This window comes from Delphinus delphis, chromosome 12 (genome assembly GCF_949987515.2).
Source record: "Delphinus delphis chromosome 12, mDelDel1.2, whole genome shotgun sequence".
Classification (NCBI taxonomy): Eukaryota; Metazoa; Chordata; class Mammalia; order Artiodactyla; family Delphinidae; genus Delphinus; species Delphinus delphis.
The window spans coordinates 54,549,697-54,575,563 of record NC_082694.2 but is presented as its reverse complement, the minus strand read 5'-3'; the positions used below and the strand labels follow the sequence as shown (position 1 = coordinate 54,575,563).

The window sequence follows — 25,867 nt, the reverse complement described above, 5'->3', positions numbered from 1 at the left end:
TTAAATCTGTTATCTTACTTGTTTACATATGTTCCATCTGTTCTTTTTCCCTTTTTCTCCTTCCGTCCCTTTTGGGTTAATCAGTATTTTCCATTCCATTTCATCCCTGCATTTGCTTATCAGTTATACATCCTTTTAAATATTCATTTAGTGGTTACCCTGATAGAGAATACATGTTAGAGTCTGTGACAGGATCTCCAACTTAATACTTCATTTTGATTTTATATGTGCTGCTTTTTAGATATAAAATTACTTTTTATGAAGTTATATTATGTCAGTTTTATTTATTTATTTTGCCTTGATATCATTCTTAACAAAGTTCTTTCCTCAATTCAGAGTTACATTTTTTTTTTTGAACAAAATGTAAAATTTTGTTTTATATATTTTTAACTTTTTATTTTATATTGGAGTATAGTTGATTAACAATGTTGTGATAGTTTCAGGTTTACAGCAAAGTGATTCAGTTACACATGTGCATGTATCTATTCTTTTTCAAATTCTTTTCCCATTTAGGTTGTTACATAATATTGAGCAGAGTTCAGTGTTACATATTGACCTATATTTTTTCCTAACACCGTTATGGCTTGATTATTATTATTTTTTAATAGTACACTTGAATGATATAATTAATGATTATGTTGTAGTCAGCTTGTCAGATTTGTCCTATTACGAGTCATGTTTTAGCTGAACAGTAGCTATAGTAATTGGTAATAGTTTTGAAATGCAAAAATTTGCAATTTCAAATGTGTAATTACCAAAGGAAAACTACCTTCTCTTGCAGATTTAGAGAGCGGGGACAGATGTATCTTTTCTAGCTTTACAGCTATCTAGCCACACACCATAAACAAAGGTGCATAAAGGTTTTGTTTTTGTTGGTCTGCAATTTCTTCAGCTCTGAATTGTCAGTGAGTTCTGTTTTCAGGGTAATGGAAAGATAAGAAACGTGGGAACACTTTGAAGACAATGTCAGAGGCACTCTTATTCCTGTTGATAATATCATAATTATTAAGAGGAGCTGTTTATAGGAGTTTTTAATAATACACGTTTTCTAAAAGGTCTAGTGTATTTGGGTGGGGGATTGCTGGCTCAAATTTACCAGAAAGCAAGAAGAATTTTCTTTCTTTTTTTTTTTTTAAACATCTTTATTGGAGTATAATTGCTTTACAATGGTGTGTTAGTTTCTGCTTTATAACAAAGTGAATCAGTTATACATATACGTATGTTCACATATTTCTTCCCTCTTGCATCTCCCTCCCTCCCACCCTCCCTATCCCACCCCTCTAGGTGGTCACAAAGCACCTAGCTGATCTCCCTGTGCTATGCAGCTGCTTCCTACTAGCTATCTATTGAATTTTCTTATTGTCCTATTTCTTCATTCACAAAGAAGAAACTAAATAGTTTTCATTTGGGGAAGAACTCTAAAATTTGGTCAATTACTAGTTATATGACTCAACCAACTTGCCTAATCTCTTAAGGCTCCAGTTTCTTTATTGTGAACTAAAGGTAAAAACACCAACCATACAGTTTGTTTTAATAATAAATGAGATAACTTTAAGTACCTGGTACAGTGCCTAAGTCCTCAGCAAACTGTAGGTTTTATAAACTCTTCTGTAACAGCTAAATTTTAATTTCTTCTGTTTATTTGTTTGTTCATTCATTCATTCATTTATGGATGCATTGGGTCTTCGTTGCAGCACGCAAGCTTCTCATTGCAGTGGTTTCTCTTGTTGCAGAGCATGGGCTCTAGGTGCGCAGGCTTCAATAGTTGTGGCATGTGGGCTCTAGAGCGCAGCTCAGTAGTTGTGGCGCACGGGCTCACTTGCTCCGCGGCATGTGGGATCTTTCCGGACCAGGGCTCGAACCCATGTCCCCTGCATTGGCAGGTGGATTCTTAACCAATGTGTCACCAGGGAAGCCCCCTAAATTTTAATTTCTTAAATGTGTGGTCAGTTCAGCTCAATGTGGGTTAACATTTAATATTAATTTTCTTCTGTATAGTTTTAAAGTTTCAAAATATATGTTATATGGCAAAGATGACAGATATGTAATAATATGATATGGTCTTGGGGGCTATGGTAGATACTTGATGATTAATCATTCAATCAAAAAACACTTAAAAATCATTGAAAAAGCAGCCACTACAAATCAATATGCCTTGGTACCTAACTTCTTTTTTATAAGGTAGCGTTGTTCAAGAGCATTATACTTCTATTAGGGTTTTAGATCATGTAATCTGACATTAAAATTTTGAGGTGAAATCATTCTGTGTATTGGCAAGTCTTTGTATGTGTTTTTATTGGGAATGCAGAGGGGAGGTATAATGTTAAACAGGGAATAGCCTTTAACCTAAATTGATTAGATATTTGGTGAATACCTTCTACATGTATTCATTTCTTCAGCTGTCCCTGAGCATGTGTGTTACTGGGAATGCAGCAGAAAACAAAACAAATACATTCTTGATCTCATGGAGTTTATAATGTAGTAGAGACCTTTTTTTTTGTTTAATAGAAGAAAACAGTAAGCAGACAGTAACAAGGAATATTGGTTAGGCAGTTCTCTGAGGAAAAACATTTGAGCAGATACCTATATATGGAAGAGAGTGGCTATCTGGGGAGGAACATTCCAGCAAAGGGAGCAACAAGGACTGAGGAGGGAATATGCTTAGAGTGTGTGGCTAGATGAGAATGAGCTGGTGGAAAAGTGAAAGATGAAGAGAGATTGCTAAGAAGCAGATCATGTAGGGCTCTGCAGACTAAAATGAGGTCTTTGGACTTCATTCAAATGGTGCTGGGAAGTCACTGGAAGAGTGCGAGAGTGACGTGATCTGACCTTTTTTTAATATAAATTTATTTTATTTATTTATTTATTTTTGGCTGCATTGGGTCTTCGTTGCTGTGTGCAGGCTTTCTCTAGTGGAATGCGGGGGGCTGTTCTTCTTTGCAGTGCATGTGCTTCTCATTGCAGTGGCTTCTCTTGGGGCAGAGCATGGGCTCTAGGTGCGCAGGCTTCAGTAGTTGTGGCATGCGGGCTCAGTAGTTGTGGCTCGCGGGCTCTAGCGCGCAGGCTCAGTAGTTGTGGCGCATGGGCATAGGTGCTTCCCAGCATGTGGGATCTTCCCAGACCAGGGGTCGAACCCGTGTCCCCTGCATTGGCAGGCTGATTCTTAACCACGGTGCCACCAGGAAAGTCCCTTGATCTGACTTTTAGAAGGATCTCTCTCAGTTGCCATGTGAAGAAGAGATTGTAAAGAGTGGACAAGAGAGGAAGCTAAGAGACCAATTAGGAATCATGCATTAAAGCAGGTGGCAGATGATGGTGGAGGACTGGACTGCAGGGGCACCAGTGGGTTGTGAAAATTGGCTGGTGAAGTGCTAGACTGCAGTGGTTCTCAGTGGCCGGTGTGGGGAGGAGGATGGATTTTGTCCCTCATGAGACATGTGGCAATGTCTGGAGACACTTTTGGTCTCAGACTGAGAGGGTACCACTAGCGTCCAGTGAGTGAGGCCAGGATATTGCTTAACATTCTGCAATGCATAGGACAGCCTTCACAACAAAAAATTGTCAAAAACATCAGTAGTGCTGAGGCTGAGAAACCCTGCACTGTAGAGATACAAGTGTAACATAGAAAAATTACAGTCCTGCCTTCATGAAGCTTGCGGTCTGTGATCTAGTAAATATCATGTACAGTTGGAGTATCTAGCAATACACCTATGCCAGGTGTGGGTCAGAGAAGAATTTGAGAAAGTGACACATAAAGTTGAAACCTGAAATATAAATACACTTTAACCGTACAAAGAGGCTGGTTGGATTGATGTAAAAAGTGTTGCAAACCAAGGGAGGAAGTATATGTGAAAATCTAGAAGGTTTCTTTGAATAGCACCTTTGGAGATACAGGTAGGAGTTGGAGCAGAGTTGAATGGGAGCAGTGAAAATCAAGGTCACAGTGAAGTCCCTGTGAGGGACACATGGGAAACAGTTTGGAGTTTGCATCTTGAGGGCTGCTTAGGACTCTGCTTTTTTGTTGTCTTAAAAGTAAGTTTGCTGTTGTCTGATTTTTGAGGATTTTATGTCTGAATACTGGCCAAATGATCATGCTTTAAAAATCTGTTTTCCATAAATTGTAAATATAAGTGAAACATGGAAATGTTTTATTTTGTTCTAAGTATTAGCAAGTTCTGAGATTTATTTTCCTTTTCTGTTTTAAATAAATTGTGGAACACAACTAAGTATCAAAAAACCTATAAAACAGTTTTTAATTTTCCCCTTCTTATAGTCCTTATCTTTCCATTGCTTTTGTTTTCCTGTAATTATAGCATTAATAACTTTTATATTTTTACATAAAATAATAGATCAAAAGTGTTTTTCCATGTGGCTGTGCTGTGCTCATAGGGATCATTTTTACTGATTATAAACCATTTCACTCAGTGGCTATACCAAAATTTTCTTAACTGTCCTTTTATTGGACATTTAATTTGTTCCAGTTTCTGCTTTTATGAATAATGCTAAAATGAGTATATATATGCAAATAACTTTTTATCTTACTTTTTTTGTTCCTTGTGTTGTGATAGTAAGGTAATATTTGCATTTTATATTTTAAAATAGGTACTACCAAATAGTACCTCTTGTTTCACTGTGTGAATTCTGAGTTATCACATTAATTTAGGAACTCTTTTTAAAAACCTACAGAAATTATGGAGAAGTCTGGTGAGGAAGGAATGCCTGATCTTGCCCATGTCATGCGCATCTTGTCTGCAGAAAATATCCCGAATTTGCCTCCTGGGGGAGGTCTTGCCGGCAAGTAAGTAGAAGAAAAAGAACAAATTTTGACTTCATTTATAGTTAGTAATTAAATAATTTTTGGTAAGAAGTACATCAATTATCTAAAGATGAAATGGGTTGATAGTTCTTATACTAGAGAAGAACTCTAAAATTTCATCGAGAAGAGATTTTCTTTTCAAGGCATTATTTATTATACTGTTTGAGGATGAAGGTCCTTCTTTCCTTGGTAAATGAGAACAAATGGATTGTGCAGGATCAAGTTCTGAGTGAAATGCAGATATTATGTTCTTGGCAGGTATTTAATGAAGCAATTAATTTTTGAGTGTAGTTAAGATATGAAGTATTATTTAAAATACTCAGAAGCTTAACAACTGTATGTAATTTAATAAAACTAAAGCATATTTCTTTTTAGGCGCAATGTTATTGAAGCTGTTTATAGTAGGCTGAATCCACATAGAGAAAGTGATGGGGTAAGCTTTATTTTATTTCTTAAGTATTTTAAATAATTTTATAATACAAATACTGGAAATTATGACTGCTTTTCGTTTTAAGGAGTCAGTTAAAATTAAAGGAAATATATTGAAGTGGAAGGTAGAGATAAAGTTCTGTTTTGTAGATAGGTTTGTTTTCATTTAATGGGCATCAAATACCTTTTTGTGTGGGTTGTACTTACTTCTTCCCTGTATGTCTGCCTTTCCTTCTCTTTCTCCCTTAAATATTAATTTTGAGGCAAACAAAGAATGTGCTTTTAAATATGTCAATTTCTCCTCCAGCAGGCTGTTAGCATCACTGGAAGTTGGCAATAGTGATGTTATTATTTTAAAGAGTAGACCTTTACCTTTCAGTGCCCCTTTGTGCCCAGTTGAACACCTGAGGATAATTCATTTTTAACATTCTTGTTGTGCTGTGGGTATATCTGTTGAACTGGGATAACCATTTTGTTGTATCCTGCTGTGCTTCATCAGAGCAAAACTCTTTGTCCCTTTACCTTCCTTAGAAATACTGATCAGCTGCTCCTGTGTAAGTTTTTTGTTTTATTTTAGTACTAGTACGAGCAGGCAAAACAGTGTCCTTTTTAAAAAAACTGCCCTAAATTTCAAAGTCAGTAATTCAACTAACTGTCTTCTCATAGACAAGTTATGAGTTTTCAATCAGAGACAGATTATGAGTTTTCAAGTTTTTGGGCATCTAAAAATGAACAACTTAATTTTAACATGTATGCTTCAGAGATTTAAGGGAGCCAAACATAGTAATGACTTGTTGAGAAGAAATAGACTCACCCTCCAAGTCTCTAGCTCCTCTTGGCAGGTCTTGAGAGAGACATCAGCCACTGGTAGAAATTATGTATCATCTCAATTGCATGTTTTCCAGGGTTCATTATTGTACAGCAATATCATATAATTTCTTTTTTCTTAACAATAAAAGTTATACTGATAAAAAGGGTAATTTTTATAATTAATGCATTTTAGTTAGTTGAATAAATGATACTATATATTGCTAATAACAGAATTTATACCTTGGCCTGGAGCAGTGATTCTGAGACTCTTTTGTGGCACGTCCCTTAAAGTATTAAGAATTGTATACAAAGATGTGGAAATTAAAAATAAAGATATGTCATGTGATGCATTTGAAGAACCCTAAACCAAACAAGTGAGGATAGGATGTTGATACAACTAAAAAGATGGTAGTAATTGGGAGGTAGAGTAAAGAGAGTCTTACCTCTTCAGCTAGATTATAGGTTCCACACAGCACCCATCACCAGGTTTGGAGGAAATGAGACCTCAAATAGTTATTGATTCATTATTAGCCATGTAAGTACTCCTGTTCCCTCATGTGTTTGAAAATGCAACCCCAGTGTGTAATCTGAAAAAATTATTTCATAATATACTTGCTGGATTTCTTGGTCTCTCAAGAACATTGGCAGCTTTTACTCCAAAAAAAAAAAGTTTGTAACCCAGAATTTCTGTTTAACATCTACCAAGGATGAATTTTAAACTTTTTTAAAAAATAGAAAATACTTATTTTACATAGTAGCTATATAAACAGTGAATAAATAGGCAACAGAACCATGAAACTCAGAAGAGATGCTCAGGATATAAAACTGGCCTTAAAGACCATTATTATATGACTATAAATTAAGGGGATGTATAGTTAATCACCTTTATATATAAGCTTTCTAAGACTAAACACTGACAATCCACCGTGTAATGAATTGATATGGGAGGAGACTATGAAACAAGGCATGGTCCCCCATCCCTACTCTCAATGCACCTGGCAGTGTAGATGTAAACATACAAATTAATTAATAAAAGGGTTTCACATCATTTACTAAAGGATAAAAAGAAATGACAAAATATAGAATGTGATTAATTGCCATGTGAATTGTACAGTAATTGCTTGGGAAGTCAGATTTTCAGAGAAAAGATTGGTTTTGAAGAATGGTTTGAATGGCAGAAAGTAAAGGAGGATGATGATAGTTCACATGGATGGTCAAGGCAAGAACAAAGTTTAAGCTATCTTTGAAAGAGAGGACATCGTTTTGGCTAGAGCAGAGAATTGCTATGGTGAAAAATAAGAATTCAGGATGCCAGAAGTATTTGTGAAGAGACTAGACATACCTTTTGAACTTTGTATTTTAGAGTGTAGAGCCACCCTGTGTTTGCAGCATAAGAATGACAGACTCAAAGGAGTATCTGGTATTTTAATCTGTTAGAAACATATGCAATATTAGATTAAAGAGATGCTGGAAGTCAAGTAGTTGTGAAATGATCACAGAGATGATAAGTATAAACTCATCATTAGTAGATAGTTGTGTGGATTAGAGAAACTTCCTTGTTTACTGTAAAAACTCACTTTTGCAGCCCAGAATCCTATTTTGGGAAACATTACTTTACCCTTTCAGAATAATCACAACCTTAGAAAAATGTTGAACCATAATCACAAGTAGAAGAAATGTACTAAAAAGTACAAAAGAAACAGAAAACTGAAGAACTTATAGAGGTTTGATTAAATTCTTAGCTCTCAACTTTACCTACGATAGCAGTGAGTTAGACACAGAAGTGCTCCATAAATGCTTCTCAGCTTGGTTAGATCCGTGCCATGCGGAAGATGCTGCCGGGAAGTACACAGTGGCAGGGGCTGATGTAGTTAACTTGCAGAATGGGAAAGACAGAGGTATGGTAGAAATACAGAGGAGGAGAGAGGTGGGAGGTGTTTTTTTTTAAATAACAAAATAATTTTTTATTCAGATATTTTTAAAAAAATGAATGCTCATCAGAGTAAATCAGAGATTATTTAGATTCCTAAAATGTCTACTTTATGTCCAAGATAGAATTGTTCTGCTGTGAATGCCTATAAGTAGTACCATTAGAAATAGGGATTTATTCATTTTTCTTATATTAAAAAAATCTTTTGATTAATAAAAGTATTTTTAAAAGCTCAGTTGGATATAAGTCAACGTAAATCATTTAAAATATATTCAGAAAGTTCATTATTTAGGGGACTCTTCTTAAGTTGCTTTACTAAATTTTTGTATTTTAGTTCAACTTTCTGGAATATGTTCAGTCTTCTTAATATAAGCAATACTGATATTTTCCCAGCTTTAAAATCAAAATCTGTAGAAAAGAGTTAAGCATGAATTCTTAATAAAGGGGTTCGTGAATTCCCCAAAAGTTTTTGCAAATGTATTTATGTGTGTGCATACACATTATTTAATGATTTAGAGTAAGTCTGTGGTTTTCATTAGTTCCTCAGAGGAGTCTGTGACTCCCAAAAGAATAATCACCCAGAGGATCAGAAAAAGTAAAACTGCATTTTGCTTTAAGTTGTTATATAAGGTAGGGCTCTGGAATCCCCCCCTCCCCCGACTGCCCTTCTTTTAAAATGCTAGTTAGCTTGTTTTTAGTTGAAGAATAGTTGATTTACAGGGTTGGGTTAGTTTTAGGTGTACAGCAAAGTGATACACAGTTTTCTGTTTTGTTTATGTATTTACATATATATATTCTTTTTCAGATTCTTTTCCGTTATAGGGTATTATAAGATATTGAATATAGTTCCCTATGCTATACAGTAAGTCCTTGTTTATCTAAAAAAATGCTAGTCTGGTTTTATGACTAGAATTTAAATTCCTTGGGATCTGGGACTTCATCTGATTTGTTTATGGCTATATCACAGCACCTACAGCAGTGCTGAGCTCTCTCACCTGACATACACTGAGAGCTCAATAAATACTAGTTAAGTTAGAAATATTTCTGTTTCTTTCTTTCTAGTAGTTTGCAAGACTATCTTTTTTTTTTTTACATCTTTATTGGAATGTAATTGCCTCACAGTATTGTGGTAGCTTCTTCTGTATAACAAAGTGAATCACCTGTATGTACCCATATATCCCTATATCCCCTCCTTCTTGAGCCTCCCTCCCACTCTCCCTATTCCACCCCTCTAGGTGGTCACAAAGCACCTAGCTGATGTCCCTGTGCTATGCAGCTGCTTCCCACTAGCTATCTATTTTACATTTGGTAGTGTATATATGGCTAAGACTATCTTTAAGTCATGTATTTTAAAAAATAATATGAGGTTACTAATTAGAAGGAAAGTTTATTTTTTGAGCTTTATATTTTCCATGCCAAAAGGTTCACTTCTTCCCTCAATGGAGACTTAAGACGCTTTTGAATCAGTATACCACTGATCAGGTAGCTATGTAAGTTGATGATTTTCCAATGATAAAGGGGGAACTTGTATTTACCCAACTCCTACTTGTGCTAAGTCATATCTATATATCTATATCTAAATATTAGTTATAGGTAATCTCAACACCCTTCACTTACAGAGAAGACTAAGAATTGGTGCAGAGTAGCTTGCCCAGGTTGCAAAGCTAGATAAATCGAGTAGCCAGAATTTGAATCTAACTCAGAATGACTCCAAAAACTATTCCCTTTACACCTTTCCATGCAGCCTTTCTAAGATATTTAGAGATTACATATGTGTCTGTACCCCCACCTCTGTCTGTTGTGCAAGAAAAATCATTTCCCGTTCTTTAGTGAATCTCATGTTTAATAGTCTTAAAATACTCTGTTTTTTGATGAGGAATATTTTATAAACTTGTTGAGACTAAGTAGTGAAGCCCAGTGTCTTATTAGTTATTTTTCATTTAAATACTCATTTTTATTCTAACTAAAAAAACATTTTAAGGCATTTGGATTTTGAGAAGGGGAGGGAAGACAGGACAAAAGCCCCCCAAAATCTCCCTGTTCTGTTTTCACATTATTAAGTTTTATATACAGTCTTCTTTTTAATTTTATTTCAAATAGATCAATTATATTTTTATATCACAGTTTTAGGATTTTGTGAATACTAGGTTTTTTGTAAATTGTTTCTTGTTTACTTTTTCACTTGTCAAAGCATTTTTATGGAGAAGACCTACCTACACTGTTTGAAAATGCACTAATTTTAGTCACTATTTTTTTTTTTATTCTTTTTTTTTTTTTTTTGCGGTACGCGGGCCTCTCACTGTTGTGGCCTCTCCCGTTGTGGAGCACAGGCTCCCGAGGCGCAGGCTCAGCAGCCATGGCTCACGGGCCCAGCCGCTCCGTGGCATGTGGGATCTTCCCGGACCGGGGCACGAACCTGTGTCCCCTGCATCGGCAGGCGGACTCTCAACCACTGCGCCACCAGGGAAGCCCTAGTCACTATTTTTTAAGGTGTCATTTGACATACCACTTCTTGTAGCTATGTGGTCTTGACCATTTAAGTGACTTTTTAAAATTATTTCAGATTGATTGAAGTTTACATGATCCTTGAAGATAACATAATTTATTAGATTCTTTATTAGTCACTGTTAATTGTATCTCATGAAGTCATATTTGAGAATCTTCTAAAAATTATTTTTAACCTGATAAGCAGGGCATGGGACTCCAAAAAACATAGTAAATATACTAGCATTCTTCACTTTCTCTCCACTGTTTTAGCTAATCATTTGAAGAATTTCACTAATGACAACTATTTTTTAAAAATTGCTGCAAATAAATATTAGCTAGTTAAATTCCATTTAAAAAAATTTTTCCCCCCTTCTCTTTGCCCTCTGCTTGATGTATCCATATTCCTGTGTCTTATTTCGTGTAAGGCAGTGTTTTCATAATGAGAAATTTGATTCTCAAGCTGTGTAAGTCTAGATGACAGTAAAACCTTAAAAACAAAATCTGAGGGAAAAGTCCTAAATTCCCATTTCTGTAATTGCTTTAAATTTATTTTGCAGAATAATTTAAACCATCCCATCTAATATGATTTTTTTGTCCTATAATTTTATTAATTTTTCTGTGACAAGGAAATGCATTATAGACCTCAATATGAAATAATTTGTGGTCCAGTTCTACAATAATTTTAACCAATATTTATTTAGTAAGTGTCTATTTATATGAGGCACTTAGTATGCAAAAACTGTTACCATAGTGTATTCAAAAGAACATTCAGAGGGACATTGATGTTAATTACACCTGTACAGAAATCTGAGTTCTGTCACTTACTAGCATTGTTACCCTGACAAATAACTTAAATCTTTCTGAGCCTTAGTTTCTTCACTTATAAAAACTAGAGTTGCAGTATCTATTACGTAGGGTACCTGTAAGGATTAAATGAGATTATGTATATAAAGTTCTTAGCCACAGGCATTAATTTTCCTTCTCTAGGTGGTAGGGAGGATACAGAAAGGAATCGAAATTATCTTTATCTCAGAGATTTTACAGAGATTTGGAGAGACTTGTGAACAGTTGCAAGGTGGAATTAATTGCTGTGGTAAATCTATAAACGTGATGTGCTTTGTGTGTGAATTCAGGTAAAGAAGGTGCAGCTAAACAATAGATTCCTTTTCTGATATTAATGAGAATCCATGAGAGAGTTGTATAACATTATTTTGAGGAATCAAATGAAATGGCTGGGGAAGAGGTTTCACCCATCCATTGTCTATCTAGCACAAAAAGAAACTGTAATTTGCTATAATATAAAATGACTTAAATGTGGTCATTAACTCAAATTCTTTTCAATTGGCCATTGTAAATCCATCCCTACTTAATTTACAGTTTGGGTTTTAATGTGTTTTTTATAAAGCAACTACTTTTCTCTCCCCAACTACCACTATTACAGCAATTCACAGAAACAGATGATTACTGTAATAATAAATGTGTCAGATGGAGAGTGACATACATCCAAATACAACAACCTTTGATCCAACCGTATCAATAAGCTCAAAGAAGTAAGACAGTTTATCAGTGGTTCTCAACCTTTGCCGTGTATCAGAATCACCTATCAGGCTTTAAGAAAATCACCCCAACCCACTGAATATGAATATCATGGGATGGAGCTTTGGCATCTGTATAATTTTGAAAATTCTACAGGTGATTCTGATGTAAAACCAAGGTTGAGCTCTCTATGTGTAACTGTCCACTTGAAGCAGATTTTGTTTGTGTCCTAGGGAGTTGTCAAAGGGAGTTGTTGGTTTGAGGGGTTTTTATTTGGAGGGCAGAGAGGAGTCTTATGCCCTTCATTAAAAGTTCTTTGTGATATACTCTCAAATAGAAAATTTCTTTTTGGTAGACCTGATTAAAGACTGATAAGGTTTACGACTAGCAAGCATTTATCTCATTGTTCCATCTTAACCTTTCCTGAGTAGATTCAAATGAGAAACTTTATTTAGGGAAATAACATTTATTTAGTACAGAAGGAAAGGTAAGGGGGGAAGAAAGAGAAAAATCTTAACAGAGAGCACACTTTATTATGTTCTCTCCACACAATAAATTTTGCAAATTAAAAAAAGTTAGTTTGATAGTTAATATGCTTGATGTAGAAAATTGGAGAATTCAAAGAAAAATAAAGCTTCTGAAACTTCACTACCCATTATTATCATTTTTATATTGCTGTATTTCCTTTCTTCCCAGACATTTTACATAATAATATCCTAAAAAATATGGACAGAACACACATATACCTACACATAAAACATATGTTATACACAGTATCACCTCTTGCTTTTTGCCACAGGGGCGATTTAAAAAAAAAATTCCAGTGCTCTGATTTTTCTAATAAACATTGCCATTTATTATGTGGTTATAGTAGTATTATCTTTATTGTAGAATTATAGAGTAACAGCCTCCAAAGATGGTTAAGAGTTTGTAACAGATCATCTATATCAGTAACCTTTTTGTATTTTATTTTCCCAACACTTTATGATGAAAACTTCCAAACATATAGAAAAATTGAAATAATAAAGTGAACACCTGTACACCTTCTACCTAGACTCATGTTTTAACATTTTACCGTATTTGCTTTCTCTCTCTCTATGTATACGTAGATGACTTTTTTTTTTTTGGACTGAACCTTTGACAGCAAATTGCAGATATAATATTTTAGCTGTAAATATTTTGGCATGCAGCTCTTGAGAATGAGGACATTTTTCTGTATACATAACCATAACATTATTATTATACCTAAGAAAATTGATAATAAATTTAATATTATCTAATATTGAGTCCAAATTTTCCCAGTTGCCCATAGAATGACTGTTATAATTGTTACATGGTCTAGTCCAGTTGTTACCAATCAAGCACATTAAGCAAGCCTTTAATGAAGCTCCCAATTTTTTTTCCCATTAACACTGAACATGAAGAGTCTAAGCCAGCTTTTTATAGGATGTCCTACATTCTGGATCATATGATTGTTTCCTTGTGGTGCCCTTTCACGTGATTCCCTGTTTTCCTGTAAATTGGGACTTAGCTTTATTAGAGTCATATTAAACATTTTCGGCAAGAACACAGGACATAACTTTGTACTCCCTAACGCATCACATCAGGAGTCACATATTACAAGGTTGACTTGCTTTTAGTCTGTCAGCATATCAGTATGATCAGCTTGGATATTAGAGCTTGTTCTGTAAACAAGATTAAGTAGCTACTATTGTAGAAACCTGTAGGTTTTACAAAATTCAATAAAATATAAAAGAATTGAGTAGTTTACTATTCATGTCTTATTATAATGATTAAAATGACTGTCTATTTTAATCTAGAGATGTTTTTAGTAAAATATTTAAAGACAAAAAGTAAATAGAAATTTTATCCACAGAAGCTTTACAATTCCCGCAAAATCTAGTTTAAATTTATATAATTTTACATTTTGTATCTCCTCTCCTTCCTGTCATTTAGCAGAAATGAAGAATCTAATGGCTTGCTTTTCTGTCCTTTCCTATTGCTTTAAACACTAATTTCCTTTTGTACTAAATAATTATATCCAATTATTGTTTTTTTAATTACGTAAGTCAGTTTTAGGAGATGCTTGTGTTGGTGTTGAATTTTAATAGCCAAGTAAATTTCAGATTAAGCTTCAAATATCGATGTGAAATAAAACATAAACTAGTTCATGATCATTTGCTAAAAATTACTTGAGATATTTCCATTGGAAATTTTGTTAATTGACACAAGTAACACTTGATACTTATTTAACGAAATGTTCTCGTTCTTAGACTATATTACTCATGGTAGAGAAATGAGTGTTTTGCTGTGATATGTTATGAAATACATGTGATATCCTAGTTTGTCTACTGACACTGGGGTCTTGAATCTTAAAAAAAGGCCTCCGATGAAGCAGAGGAAAGTGGATCACAGGGGAAATTGGTGGAAGCTCTCAGGCAAATGAGAATTAATCATAGGGGAAACTACCGACAACTTCTGGAGGAGATGCTGACTAGTTACAGGCTAGCTAAAGTAGAGGGAGAAGAAAACCCTGCTGAACAAGCTGCTACAGCTACTTCTTCGAACAGTGATGCTGGAAACCCAGTGACAATGCAGGAAAGCCATACCGAATCAAAAAGTGATCTTGCTGAATTAGACAGCTGTACTGAAGATGCAGGGACAAAGATGAGTGGTGAAAAACTATGACTTTACTTTGTGGTAATATTTTTGTGATCTTTGATTTGATGGTTTTTACTTAGGAAGTATAATGTATGCATTTATATAACCGTTTTGTTATTTGAATCTTGGTAAACTAGTTTTATTATAGTCATATAGCCTTGTTTTTTAAGAAGGCCTTTGCATACATCTTTATCAGATAGTTTAAAATTGGCTATTTAGAGTACTTTGAATTTAATAAAATTATATGTCATTTCATATTGTATGCCAGAAATGAGGCTACCAGTTATTAAAGTCAGTAGTTAAATTCATACTCGATAGGATTAGAGATTACCAATTAGCAAGATTACTTTACGTTGTGGAAGAACTTGTTAATGTAGAATTATACTGCTTCACGTATTAGTACACTCATAGTTAGCTTTGTAATAAATTTATGTTTTCTTTAGTAATTTTAGTTCTTCAAAGAATGGCAGATGCTGGCCTGTAATTTCTTTTTTCAAGGATGATAATTTGTGTGTTCTTTGACTTGTTTATATTTTACATCTCTGTAGTTTTATTTTTTAGTAGTTCTGAGGTACTGGATGTGTGGTTATTTTTCCTTTCTCTGTATTCTTTATGAGACATAATTTTTGAAAAACCTATGTATTATTCATACAGCTTTGGTTTGTATATTCTGTATAGCCTAACTACATACATCAAAATGTATGTCAACCAAGTGTTTAGAATGAAATTATAAGTGTTTAAGTCCAAATAAAGCATGTGATGTGGAATAACCTATGCATGTTGTACTTATTTTTAAATTAATTTTTTGAAAACAACCAGGTTTGGTATATTGGAAAAATACTCATTCGAATTTCATTTGTATGTATATAAAATTTAGAAAACTTTGGCTAGGTGCGGTTTTCATTAATTAAAAGGAAAAAATTTTTGAGAAGTCTTGCTTACTCAAAGTAAATCTATTCTGTTTTTTATCCCCTTTTTGTGATACAAAATATTAATCTTTGGACAGTATGGACACATGTAGACATGTCAGAAAATTGCCGTGATGAGCTTTTTAAAGATTGTAAGACTGTGAGTTTTGCTATAAGTATTCATCAGATATAAATGCAAGAATTATAAGATATTTTAAATAGTGGCACATATGAGTTTCACTTTTGCTAAAATGAATTTTTAAAATACAGATGACTCAGTCACATGGGAAAGTATTTTTAAAAACAATTATTTTGTGTATGTAGAACATTTTAACTTATCTTTTTCATGTTTTATATTTATCATATGTCTAAAGTTGCTTAAGGTACAGTTGAAACTTTGGAATCTTCGGATGTAGCTGTTGTTTTTTTGATCTATTTTTCCAATGCCAGAATATTTTTAAGTGGTTTGAGAAAGAGGAAGGCATTTGGTGGAAAGGGGAGAAAAAACCCAACCAGTTATCTATCTATGTTAGGTAGATCCATGTGTGTATACACACAATAAACAGTACACACACCTCTATGTAAAAATTACCTTTTCAAACAAAGAAAGGAAGGTAACTTGTTCATCTAATTTTGTTTTCTTTTGAAGTTCAATCCAACCTGGAAGTGGTGTAGGTAAATAATAATAATATTCTTCCTTTTCTCTTCCTGTAGGGTGCTGGAGATCTAGAAGACCCATGGTAGCCTTATAAGCCTTCTAAAATGCTTTTGATTCTGAAAATTGGGGGAAAAAAACTTTTAATCACAATTTTCTTCAGTACAAGGGAAAAAATATTCTTGTGGATTCCCAGCGTTTTGTGATATGAGCAGAAAATCATTAGCATTTCCCATCATTTGTTCATATTTGTGTTTTCTGGTAATTGCCACTTGTAGCATTGCCTGTACTACAGTATTTTTTGCCAACCTCAGGCATACTGGTTACATCTATATTGAACTTTTGACCCTAGAAACCAATGGAGTTATTTCACCACAAATAACGAATATGCCTGAGGTGCATGGGAATATAGTTAGCTGTACTCTGAAGATACATTATGTGTTTTTTTTTTTTTTTAAACAAGACACACAACATATAAGCATGTAAGAGTAAAGAATTGTATGAGATGTTCCTTTTTTCAGTTCACCAAGTTGGAAGCCTTTTGCAGCTCTGTGACTTAAAATTTCATTTGAGCAATTTACTATAGGATTTATATTTATTATTAATTGTTATTTAATTTTTTTCCAATTTTACCTGTATTACCAAACTGGGTTCTCCAATAATGTCCAAATTGTAATGTTGCCTGCTTCAAGATAAAGTGTATTTGGCAATAATATTATAAACCTTTACAAATTTTATGCATGTACCTACCACATCCTTCAACTCTCACTAGAAAAACCTCTTGAAACCAAATGGATTAATTTATGGCTATTTATAATTTGCTTTGACATCTCACTGCTGCAAATTTTTTTAAATGAGATTTGCCTTTATAATGTAAATTGTGATTTTTGTTTTACATGTGGGTTTCTATAGTTTTAATTTTTCAGCTTTTAAGATACAACAAGTTTTGTGTAATTTGGTATAATTTTTAATTGTTTACGTTATTTTAAAAGCTCAGAATATCACTGAAATGACTATAAATACATTTAAAATGATCTATTTTAGATCTAAGGAAATATTACAGAGATATTTTCATGGGTTCAGTAACCTTTCATTTTATAACATTGGGCACGGTACGGAGTGGCTGTCACATAAGGTACTTGAAGATTATTAGTTTAATTCTATTTTTACAATAACCTTGAATCCTTGAATTCTTTTGAGTTTTGCATGTAGCCAGTTAATGCTGAACATGAAGAGTGAAATATTTATCTAAAAGAAGCTATTGGGGTAGGAGAAGCAATGAATGTATCCATTTGTACATGGTTTACATGTTGTGGATGCTTTGTAAACATTTTCTATCTGTTTAAATTGTGTTTCAGCAGGATGTAATTGCCCTTGTGTGTAGTTAAAATGAGTCATCATCTGGTCCTGTGTGAAATGGAATTCATGGTATTTTCTGTAACATTTTCCTGAAGCTGTTTCTGGAGAGCCACACATTTGAATACAGCTTTCTTGATCATTTGATTTATTGTGCACCTGATTTTTGGTCTAAAAAGGAATTATTGCCACAACATATTTTATTTATTCTTTAGATTTTAGCCTTGTAAGTTGAAGTGCTTTACATGATAATGTTAAAAGCTGTTTGTCCCTTGACTGGGTTTGGGGGGTTGTTAAAAGCTAGGGAATGAAGAATGCAAAATGGTTTGTTGTTCAAACTGTCCACTCTGATCCAACCCTGTACTGATAGTACCTTTCCAGTATGATATTGTGATGTTTCATACAATGCAGTGAACATAACCAACTTGTTACCTAAATAAAGAATTGATAAAAACAGTGTGACATATTACTATTTCATATGATATTTAAAAATAAAAGTCCAGTTTTGAATGTTATTTTAAACATTTTATATAGTTAGAATATTTATTGTGAAAAATTTCATACAAAACCATGTAGGTGAATTATAATTCTAACTAAGAATTAACCAAACTCTAAAGGACAATACTAAGTAACCCCTTATCCACTCCAAAAACATTTTTTATACTACTTTAAAAAATCTTTCTTAGGGGGTTTGGTGGCCCTGGAAATATAAATAATGTGTGAGTTAGCAAAAGAAAAGCCCATATTCAATACTTATTAATCTGAATTCCCTAGTCTAGCTGTTCTCAACCATTTTGGTATCAGGACCCATTTATATTTCTAAAAATTCAAGATCCCAAAGAACTTTTGCTTTTGTGGGTTATATCTGTTGATATTTATCGTATTAGAAATTAAAACCAAGAAATTTTACATTACCTGTTAACATAAATAGCATTGTTTTATGAAAATAATTATTTTGTAAACTGTGAAAAGTAGCGCTGGTTTTCATTTTTGTAAATCCTTTAATGTTGTACTGGATTCTCCTATCTGCTTCTGCATTCAATTTGTTGCAGTGTGGCACTGTGTTCGAAGTATATGAAGAAATCTGGCCTCACACAAATATGTATTGAAAGAGAGTATTTTAGTAGCTTCAGATAATTGTGGATATTCCTCTTTGATACATTATCAAAACTTCGGAATGGGTAGTTTCTTGAAGGTTAGTTGCAGTGTGAAATCTGAAACTTTATCAATCAGTTTTGTTCTCTGTTACATTAAAATCCATTTGATCTGTCTTGCAGTGTGAATAGTAGATCTTTGACTTTTGCGTGATTTTATAATATCATGCATTGGTCATTTGGAAAATACTGGTTCATTGAATTATGCAGTTCTTTAGAACATTGACATCTTATTATGCTGTGTTTATAATGTTAATATAACTGATCTCATCAGAAAAATCTTTTAAGTATTAGAAAGCTGTCAAGCTCACAGTGATGGATACAGATTTTTCAAAATTCTAACTTTCATTTGAAAGGGGAAATTTTATCATTGGCAACAAATATTGTCAGTTGTTTTCCTTAAGTGACAGGGCTTTCTTCATTCATTTCAGAGAAAATGTCTGCTGAACAACCATAGTCTGTGAGTCATTCTTTTAAGTAAAAACAGTTTTCATGAAAAGTGGCTACTAGTTCAGCACACATCTCAAATAATCACATAAGAGACAGCCATCACACTTCAGCATGCTATATAGCCAGTACTTCTCATTTCATCATATAGGATATTAAAAAGATGTGTACTCAAGGGTAGAGGTGTAATGAAATTTTTACTGCTAAAGAACATTGTTAACTGAAATTGATTAGTTTGATGCTACTTTTTTGGTTCATGCTGGGGTGCCTATAGTTTTGCCCACCATTTCTTTTGCACAGTCAGTGCAAATGTCAGTACTTTGAAAAAGAATAAGTATTAGTATTATTAAAATAGTTTTGATTTCTTGGACCTCCTTGAAAGGTTCTCTGGGACCCCCAGACCTTCAGAGTTGCTGCCTCATCCTTTTGGACAACTTGACAATGTCATTTATTCCAAATATTAGTGTCATAGTAAGTGAATCTTAAGACATACAGATCTGACATAAAATTTACTTGGGGGAGAGAGGTGGTGTTTATATGTTTACTGTTACACTGATACTTAGCAAGATAAACAAGGTGGAGGCTTTAATATTATGTTGTTTTTTTTTCTCCCAGAAAATTCCTATGATGGGTTTCAACTTGGAAAATTTATGACTTAAGATATTTAACAGTAGAGTTTGGTTTTTGTATGGCTTATATTTGAATTATTTAAATCTTTTAAGAGGTCTTCAATTATTGTAGATTTATGTTATTTCTTTGAGAAGGTCTCACTTCAATATTGAATTTTTAAATTCATATTTTAAATAAAATCATTTCACCATGACTGAGATGTCATTTCAGGTGGGCCAGATAAAGACAGGACTTTTCTTTTTTAATGGTGATTAAGTGGGTCAGGGTTTTATGCTGAATTTTTTTTGTTGTTAGATTTAAAAATTTTCTGAACATTCAACAAGGTTGGGGAAAGTTAACCATGGAAGTGTTTTTTTTAAAAGCACTCTTGGGAATTTCCTGGGGGTCCAGTGGTTAAGACTGCACTTCCACTTCAGGGGGCATGGGTTTGATCCCTGGTTAGGGCGGACAAAAAAGAAAAAGCACTCAATTTCTGTTATACATTTCTTGCCCAGTTATGAGGCATGGTAATTATAATATTTACTTAAGATACTTATTACTTGACTTTTTGGTTTTAAGTGTGTTTGGATAGCGAAGAATGACTGCAACTCTCTTTTCTCCCTAAGCCAGGTTTATTCTCAGATGTGTAGGATTCAGTCGGGTCTTGTCTTTTCATGGTCTGTCAAGCAATTTATGTTGCTTGAGTTAAACTGAGTTTTTATTCAACTTCAGTCATTGAAGTTAACCTGAAGATGTCCACTGTATTTCTTTTGCTAGCCAAATCTTATCCTTCTCCAGAATTTAGATTGCATTTTTAAATGACATCTCGTATTTATATTTCTTCTTCCAAATTGCCTTTATTTGTATTTTGAAATTAGTCTGGTTTGATAAGGGAAAGCATTTGATAAAGATTTTAGGACACATTCTGTTTTGGGTAGCTAAATAGTATTATTGAAAAAATACCATGTGATTTTCACATATTAAAACAATGCACAGGGCTTCCCTGGTAGCGCAGTGGTTGAGAGTCCGCCTGCCGATGCAGGGGACACGGGTTCGTGCCCTGGTCCGGGAGGGTCCCATATGTGGGCCCGTGAGCCATGGCCGCTGAGACTGGGCATCGGAGGCTGTGCTCTGCAACGGGAGAGGCCACAGCAGTGAGAGGCCCACGTACCGCAAAAGAAAACAAACAAAAAAACAATGCACAATGTGCGTAAAATCTGTAAGATAGTCAAAAGCTAGTATAATCATTAAGACTAGAATTTAAGTTATTTCAAAGCAATCCTGAGAGTTACTTGCTTTTGCAAATAAATTATTAGGTTCACATTATAACAATTTGCATTGTCTTTTTGTTTTTGTTTTTTATGGCCACACCATGTGGTTTACAAGATGTCAGTTCCCTGACCAGGGATTGAACCTGGGCCCACAGCAGTGAAAGCACCAAGTCCTAACCACTGGACTGCCAGGGAATTCCTATGCATTGTCATTTTTTTATGCTCAATTGCTGTGTAAGATTTTTTTTTTTCTATTCAACTTTGGGGATTATTCTGTAAACCTTAATGAAAATGATAAGCGTTTATTTTTGCCCATTGTTCTGGTGACTTATGGATGTTACATTGTAATTGGAAGTAAAACAGTGTAGCTACTAATACAGAGTAAGTTGCTTTTCAGGCCGCATCACTACTGATTCTTGCTTCTTGCTGGCTTTCCTGGCAATGGTATCTTCTCTCCCTTATTTTCTTTTTTAAAATTAATTAATTAATTATTGGCTGTGTCGGGTCTTCGTTGCTACGCACGGGCTTTCTCTAGTTGCAGCAAGCGGGAGCTACTCTTCGTTGTGGTGCGCAGGCTTCTCATTGCAGTGGCTTCTCTTGTTGTGGAGCACGGGCTCTAGGCACGCAGGCTCAGTAGTTGTGGCTTGTAGGCTCTAGAGCGCAGGCTCAGTAGTTGTGGCACACGGGCTTAGTTGCTCCACGGCATGTGGGATCTTCCCAGACCATGGATCGAACCCATGTCCCCTGCATTGGCAGGTGGATTCTTAACCACTGCACCACCAGGGAAGTCCCGCATATTTACATTTTAAACTGTAGGCTGGTATCACATGCATCACTCTGACCTCCTTCCTTCGTCCAATAAGGTTGGACCAGTAAAAGTGCCCTGGCATGCTCTGTTGGAGCTTAAGGCAAAAGGAAAATTAAGTAATAATTGTCACTTTAAATTTTTTGATATTTCGTGCGTCATGGTTTTTGCATTCATTTTGATTCTTGTAACTGTTGGCATTAAAATATTTATCTTGATTACCGAATTTAGGCACCTCTTATATTTTGTCTTCAAGGCAAGTGCCTCACTTGTATCACCTTAGCCCCAACTGATAAACATGTTAATTCTTGGGCCTTTGAAGTGACTGTCTCTAGACAGTTTTCCTGTTTAAAGGCAGACATTACCACAGAGGAATAACTCTCCCTACTAGTCCTCTTTAGCATAGATCAATTTTTTTTTTTGCGGCACTTAGAGAAATGAGGGAAAGGCTGGTATAAGAATAGAATCCTGTGCTCTAGAAGTGGCTAGTTGCTACTGACTTTGCTTCCTTAGGCGGTGAGCCATCTTCTTATAGTTTGAAAACGTAATGCTGAGGGAAATAGCAAGTTCCAAAAGGATGTCATTTATGGCAAAGCTTAAATCTCCAAAATATATTTCTAAGTGAACTTTTTTTTTTAATATTTTAGTATCTTTGAAATTGAGAAGTGTCTTAAGTCAATGGCATCTTACAATTGCCATTGGCTAGGGAGCTCTCATGGCATAGTTGCACCAACTTGTCATAACTTCATATTTTAATTTCATAATTAGGTTTTGTCAAAGTCTAAGTCTTAAAAACCTCTGTTACAATAAGTATAAAATAATCCTAAGTGTTATTAAAGCATTGTTTCATGGTTTAATTGGCAACATTTTTTCTTAGTTTTACATAAAGGAATGGTGTGTAACATAATGAAATCGTAAAGTTGATGAAGTATGGTACATAATTTATAGACACATAATATGTATAAAACATGCATGGGAAAAATACACATTAATTTAGGACAGTAGTTACTTCAGAAGCATTGGGAAGTGTGAGAGTTTTATTTTCTCCTCCCTCAAAAATAAAGTTATAAAAATGTTAACATCTGTTAAATCTGAGTAGTAAGTAAGGGTGTCTTACATTCTTTTATGTAATTTTCTGTATGTTTGAATTTTTAATAAAATTTTGAATTAAAAAGTAAAATACAGAAACTAAATGAATTCAGTTGTTCTGCGTTGCCTTCCAGGAAGCAGGCACCAATTTATAATCCCAACAGTACACAACAATGATGCTCATGTTTTATGCTTTCTTGCCAGTATTGCACATTGCCAATCTTGTGGGTAAAATATTGCTATTTGTGATTTTCTTGATTTAATTCTCAATTATTTGATTACTAGTGAGATTGAATTTTTTTCTCATTTTTTTGGTAATTGTATGTCTTTTATCAAAGCTTGTTCACATAAGTTGCTTATTTTCTATTAACACATTGATCATTTTTTATTGATTTGTGAGAGCTCTTTATGTATTTAGGAAATTAGCCATTATTGTTACATATGTCACAAATTATTTTCCTGAGTTCACCAGTTGCCTTTCAGTACTGTTTGTTTGTTTGTGTGTGTGTTTGTTTAAATAAGGATGTCAAGGCATGGATGGGACCAAACAAAACACATCTAACTGATACTGAAACCTCCTAATTCCTGAAAAGCTACAAGCTCAATGACAGGATTTTTCCCCAGAAAATCTTATATCATGCTACTCTGTGTCTGTGCTTTTTCTTACACAATAACTTTTTGTTCCTATGCCCGCTTTTCCTGTAGGCAGAATAAAGGCTTTCTAATCACTATGATTGGAGAGTCACTAGAGAGAGCTAAGATGCTGTCATCTGAAGAGTACTGGATAGTTCTCCTTGGTCAAAAATAATTATCTTTTATTCTCCATATGCTGTTTTAAGAATAGAGTGGGGTGTATTTTTTGTTTTACTTTTTAAAAAAAATTGAAGGAAAATTTACATGAAGTAAACTGCAAAGATGTTCAATTTGATGAGTTTTGAGAAGTGTCTCTTGATTTTTACATTGAATAGTGTTAGAATTGTATCATTTTCTTTAACAGTTTGAACCTTCAGTTGTATACTTAGACAGCCTTTTCACCTTCTGAGTAAGTATTTACATATATTTTCTTTTACGATTTTGACCTTTTTATTGTAAATATATAATACAAATAGAACTTACTTGGAGTATTACTATAGTGCAAAAACCTAATGTAATATTTTCCATTATTCCCTCAGTAGCTAATACATAAACCAGTCTTTTTTGTTTGTTTGTTTTCCGATTGTCTCTTTTTTTTTTTTAGTTTTTACAGTTTTTTTATTGAGGTATGATTGACATAATAACATTATATTAGTTTCAGGTGTACAACATAATGATTCAATATTTGTATATATTGCAAAATGATCACCAAAATAACTCTAGTTAACATCTGTCTGCATATATAATTACAATTTTTTCTAACGATAAGGACTTTTAAAATTTACTCTTTGCAACTTTCAAATAGACAATACAGTATTAACTATAATCACCCTCCTGTACATTACATCCTCATGACTTCTTTTTTTTTAACATCTTTATTGGAGTATAATTCCTTTACAATGGTGTGTTAGTTTCTGCTGTATAACAAAGTGAATCAGCTATACATATACATATATCCCCATATCTCCTCCCTCTCGCGTCTCCCTCCCACCCTCCCTGTCCCACCCCTTTAGGTGGACACACAGAACCAAGCTGATCTCCCTGTGCTATGCGGCTGCTTCCCACTAGCTAGCTATTTTACATTTGGTAGTGTATATATGTCCATGCCACTGTCATACAGAGTGAAGTAAGTCAGAAAGAGAGAAACAAATACCGTATGCTGACAGATATATATGGAATCTAAAAAAATGTTTAAAAGGTTCTTAGAATATATTTTTAATTCATACCTTCTTAGTAGACAGCTGACTTAATCACTTACAAAAACCATTTCAATTTCTATCATTTCCACCAGATGGCAGTCTTGGGCACATCCACTTGTAAACCTGTTGAGAACTTTGGTGACAAGAAAGGCAGTGGCTGGCAGACCTTACAAGGCCTTAAAATTACAGGAACAAAAAGGTTTTTTGTAAACGTGAAAGACAAACGAACCCAACATTATGAAATTATAGTATTTATACTGCTATTAACCTTTAATCTTACAGCCCATTCATTAATGAAGGCAGAGAAGAACATCGCTGCACCCTTCAAAATCATATTTTGCTCTGTCCACGTGTTAATTACCTGTGGCTTCTTGGCAGTACTTTTGCTTTTATTCCAGGGACTTTCATGGTTAAGGGCAGGCTTTAATAAAAGTCATTATTGTTTCCCTTCTAAAAGCACCATTTAAATCAGAAGTTACTGGATTTCTAAATGTTTATGTAAGAGCATCTTGTGACTCTGATTTTATGGCGCCCAGATCTCATCTGAAATATGAGGTACAGTGTTTATAGTTAATGTAAAGGGAAATAGGTTTGTAAGTGGCTTATTCTACATGAATACAAATCTTAATAACCCCCCTAAATTAGACACTTTTTAGCTTAACTTTGATGACTTCAAAGACCTGCCTTTAGGAATATAGAAGGTAGTGAATTTCTTGATCAGGCAAGGAATTGGCTCAAGTATTTTCTTTTTCCAGTGGCCAAAAGAGAGTCCTTTTGGACAACAATACATCATCTAGGTAAGCTCCCCTTTTGTACCTTTTATTACAATTCCATTTGCTAATTTACTTATTTTATATTTCTTATTGTGTTATGAATGAACTGTTTTTCTTCCAATATATTTTTAATTCATACCTTCTTGGTATAATCAGGGAGTAGTAATTGACTGACTGAACAGTAACTATATACATTCTCTTTCTGAGAGATTTTATTTCCACTCTGAGATTGAAAGGTACGAAAAAGTATAAGAACAAAAAGAACAGGTTCGGTCCTTATGCAGAATGGTATGCCAAGG

General features: G+C 34.1%; 1 protein-coding gene across 2 annotated transcripts in view; it reads left to right on the top strand.

Moving 5' to 3' along the window:
• Positions 1–18,042, top strand: part of PPM1B (protein phosphatase, Mg2+/Mn2+ dependent 1B) — an 80,694-nt gene extending 62,652 nt beyond the window's left edge. The window contains exons 4-6 of one of the 2 annotated variants that reach the window (XM_060026703.1): positions 4,687–4,798; positions 5,192–5,249; positions 16,292–18,042. In XM_060026703.1, coding sequence (XP_059882686.1) covers positions 4,687–4,798; positions 5,192–5,249; positions 16,292–16,321 — 200 coding nt within the window. In that variant the 3' untranslated portion in view covers positions 16,322–18,042. Of the gene's footprint in view, positions 1–4,686; positions 4,799–5,191; positions 5,250–14,390; positions 16,263–16,291 lie in introns of those variants that run through there. The other variant, XM_060026702.1, reaches the window with a different exon arrangement.
• Positions 18,043–25,867: the final 7,825 nt, after the last annotated feature.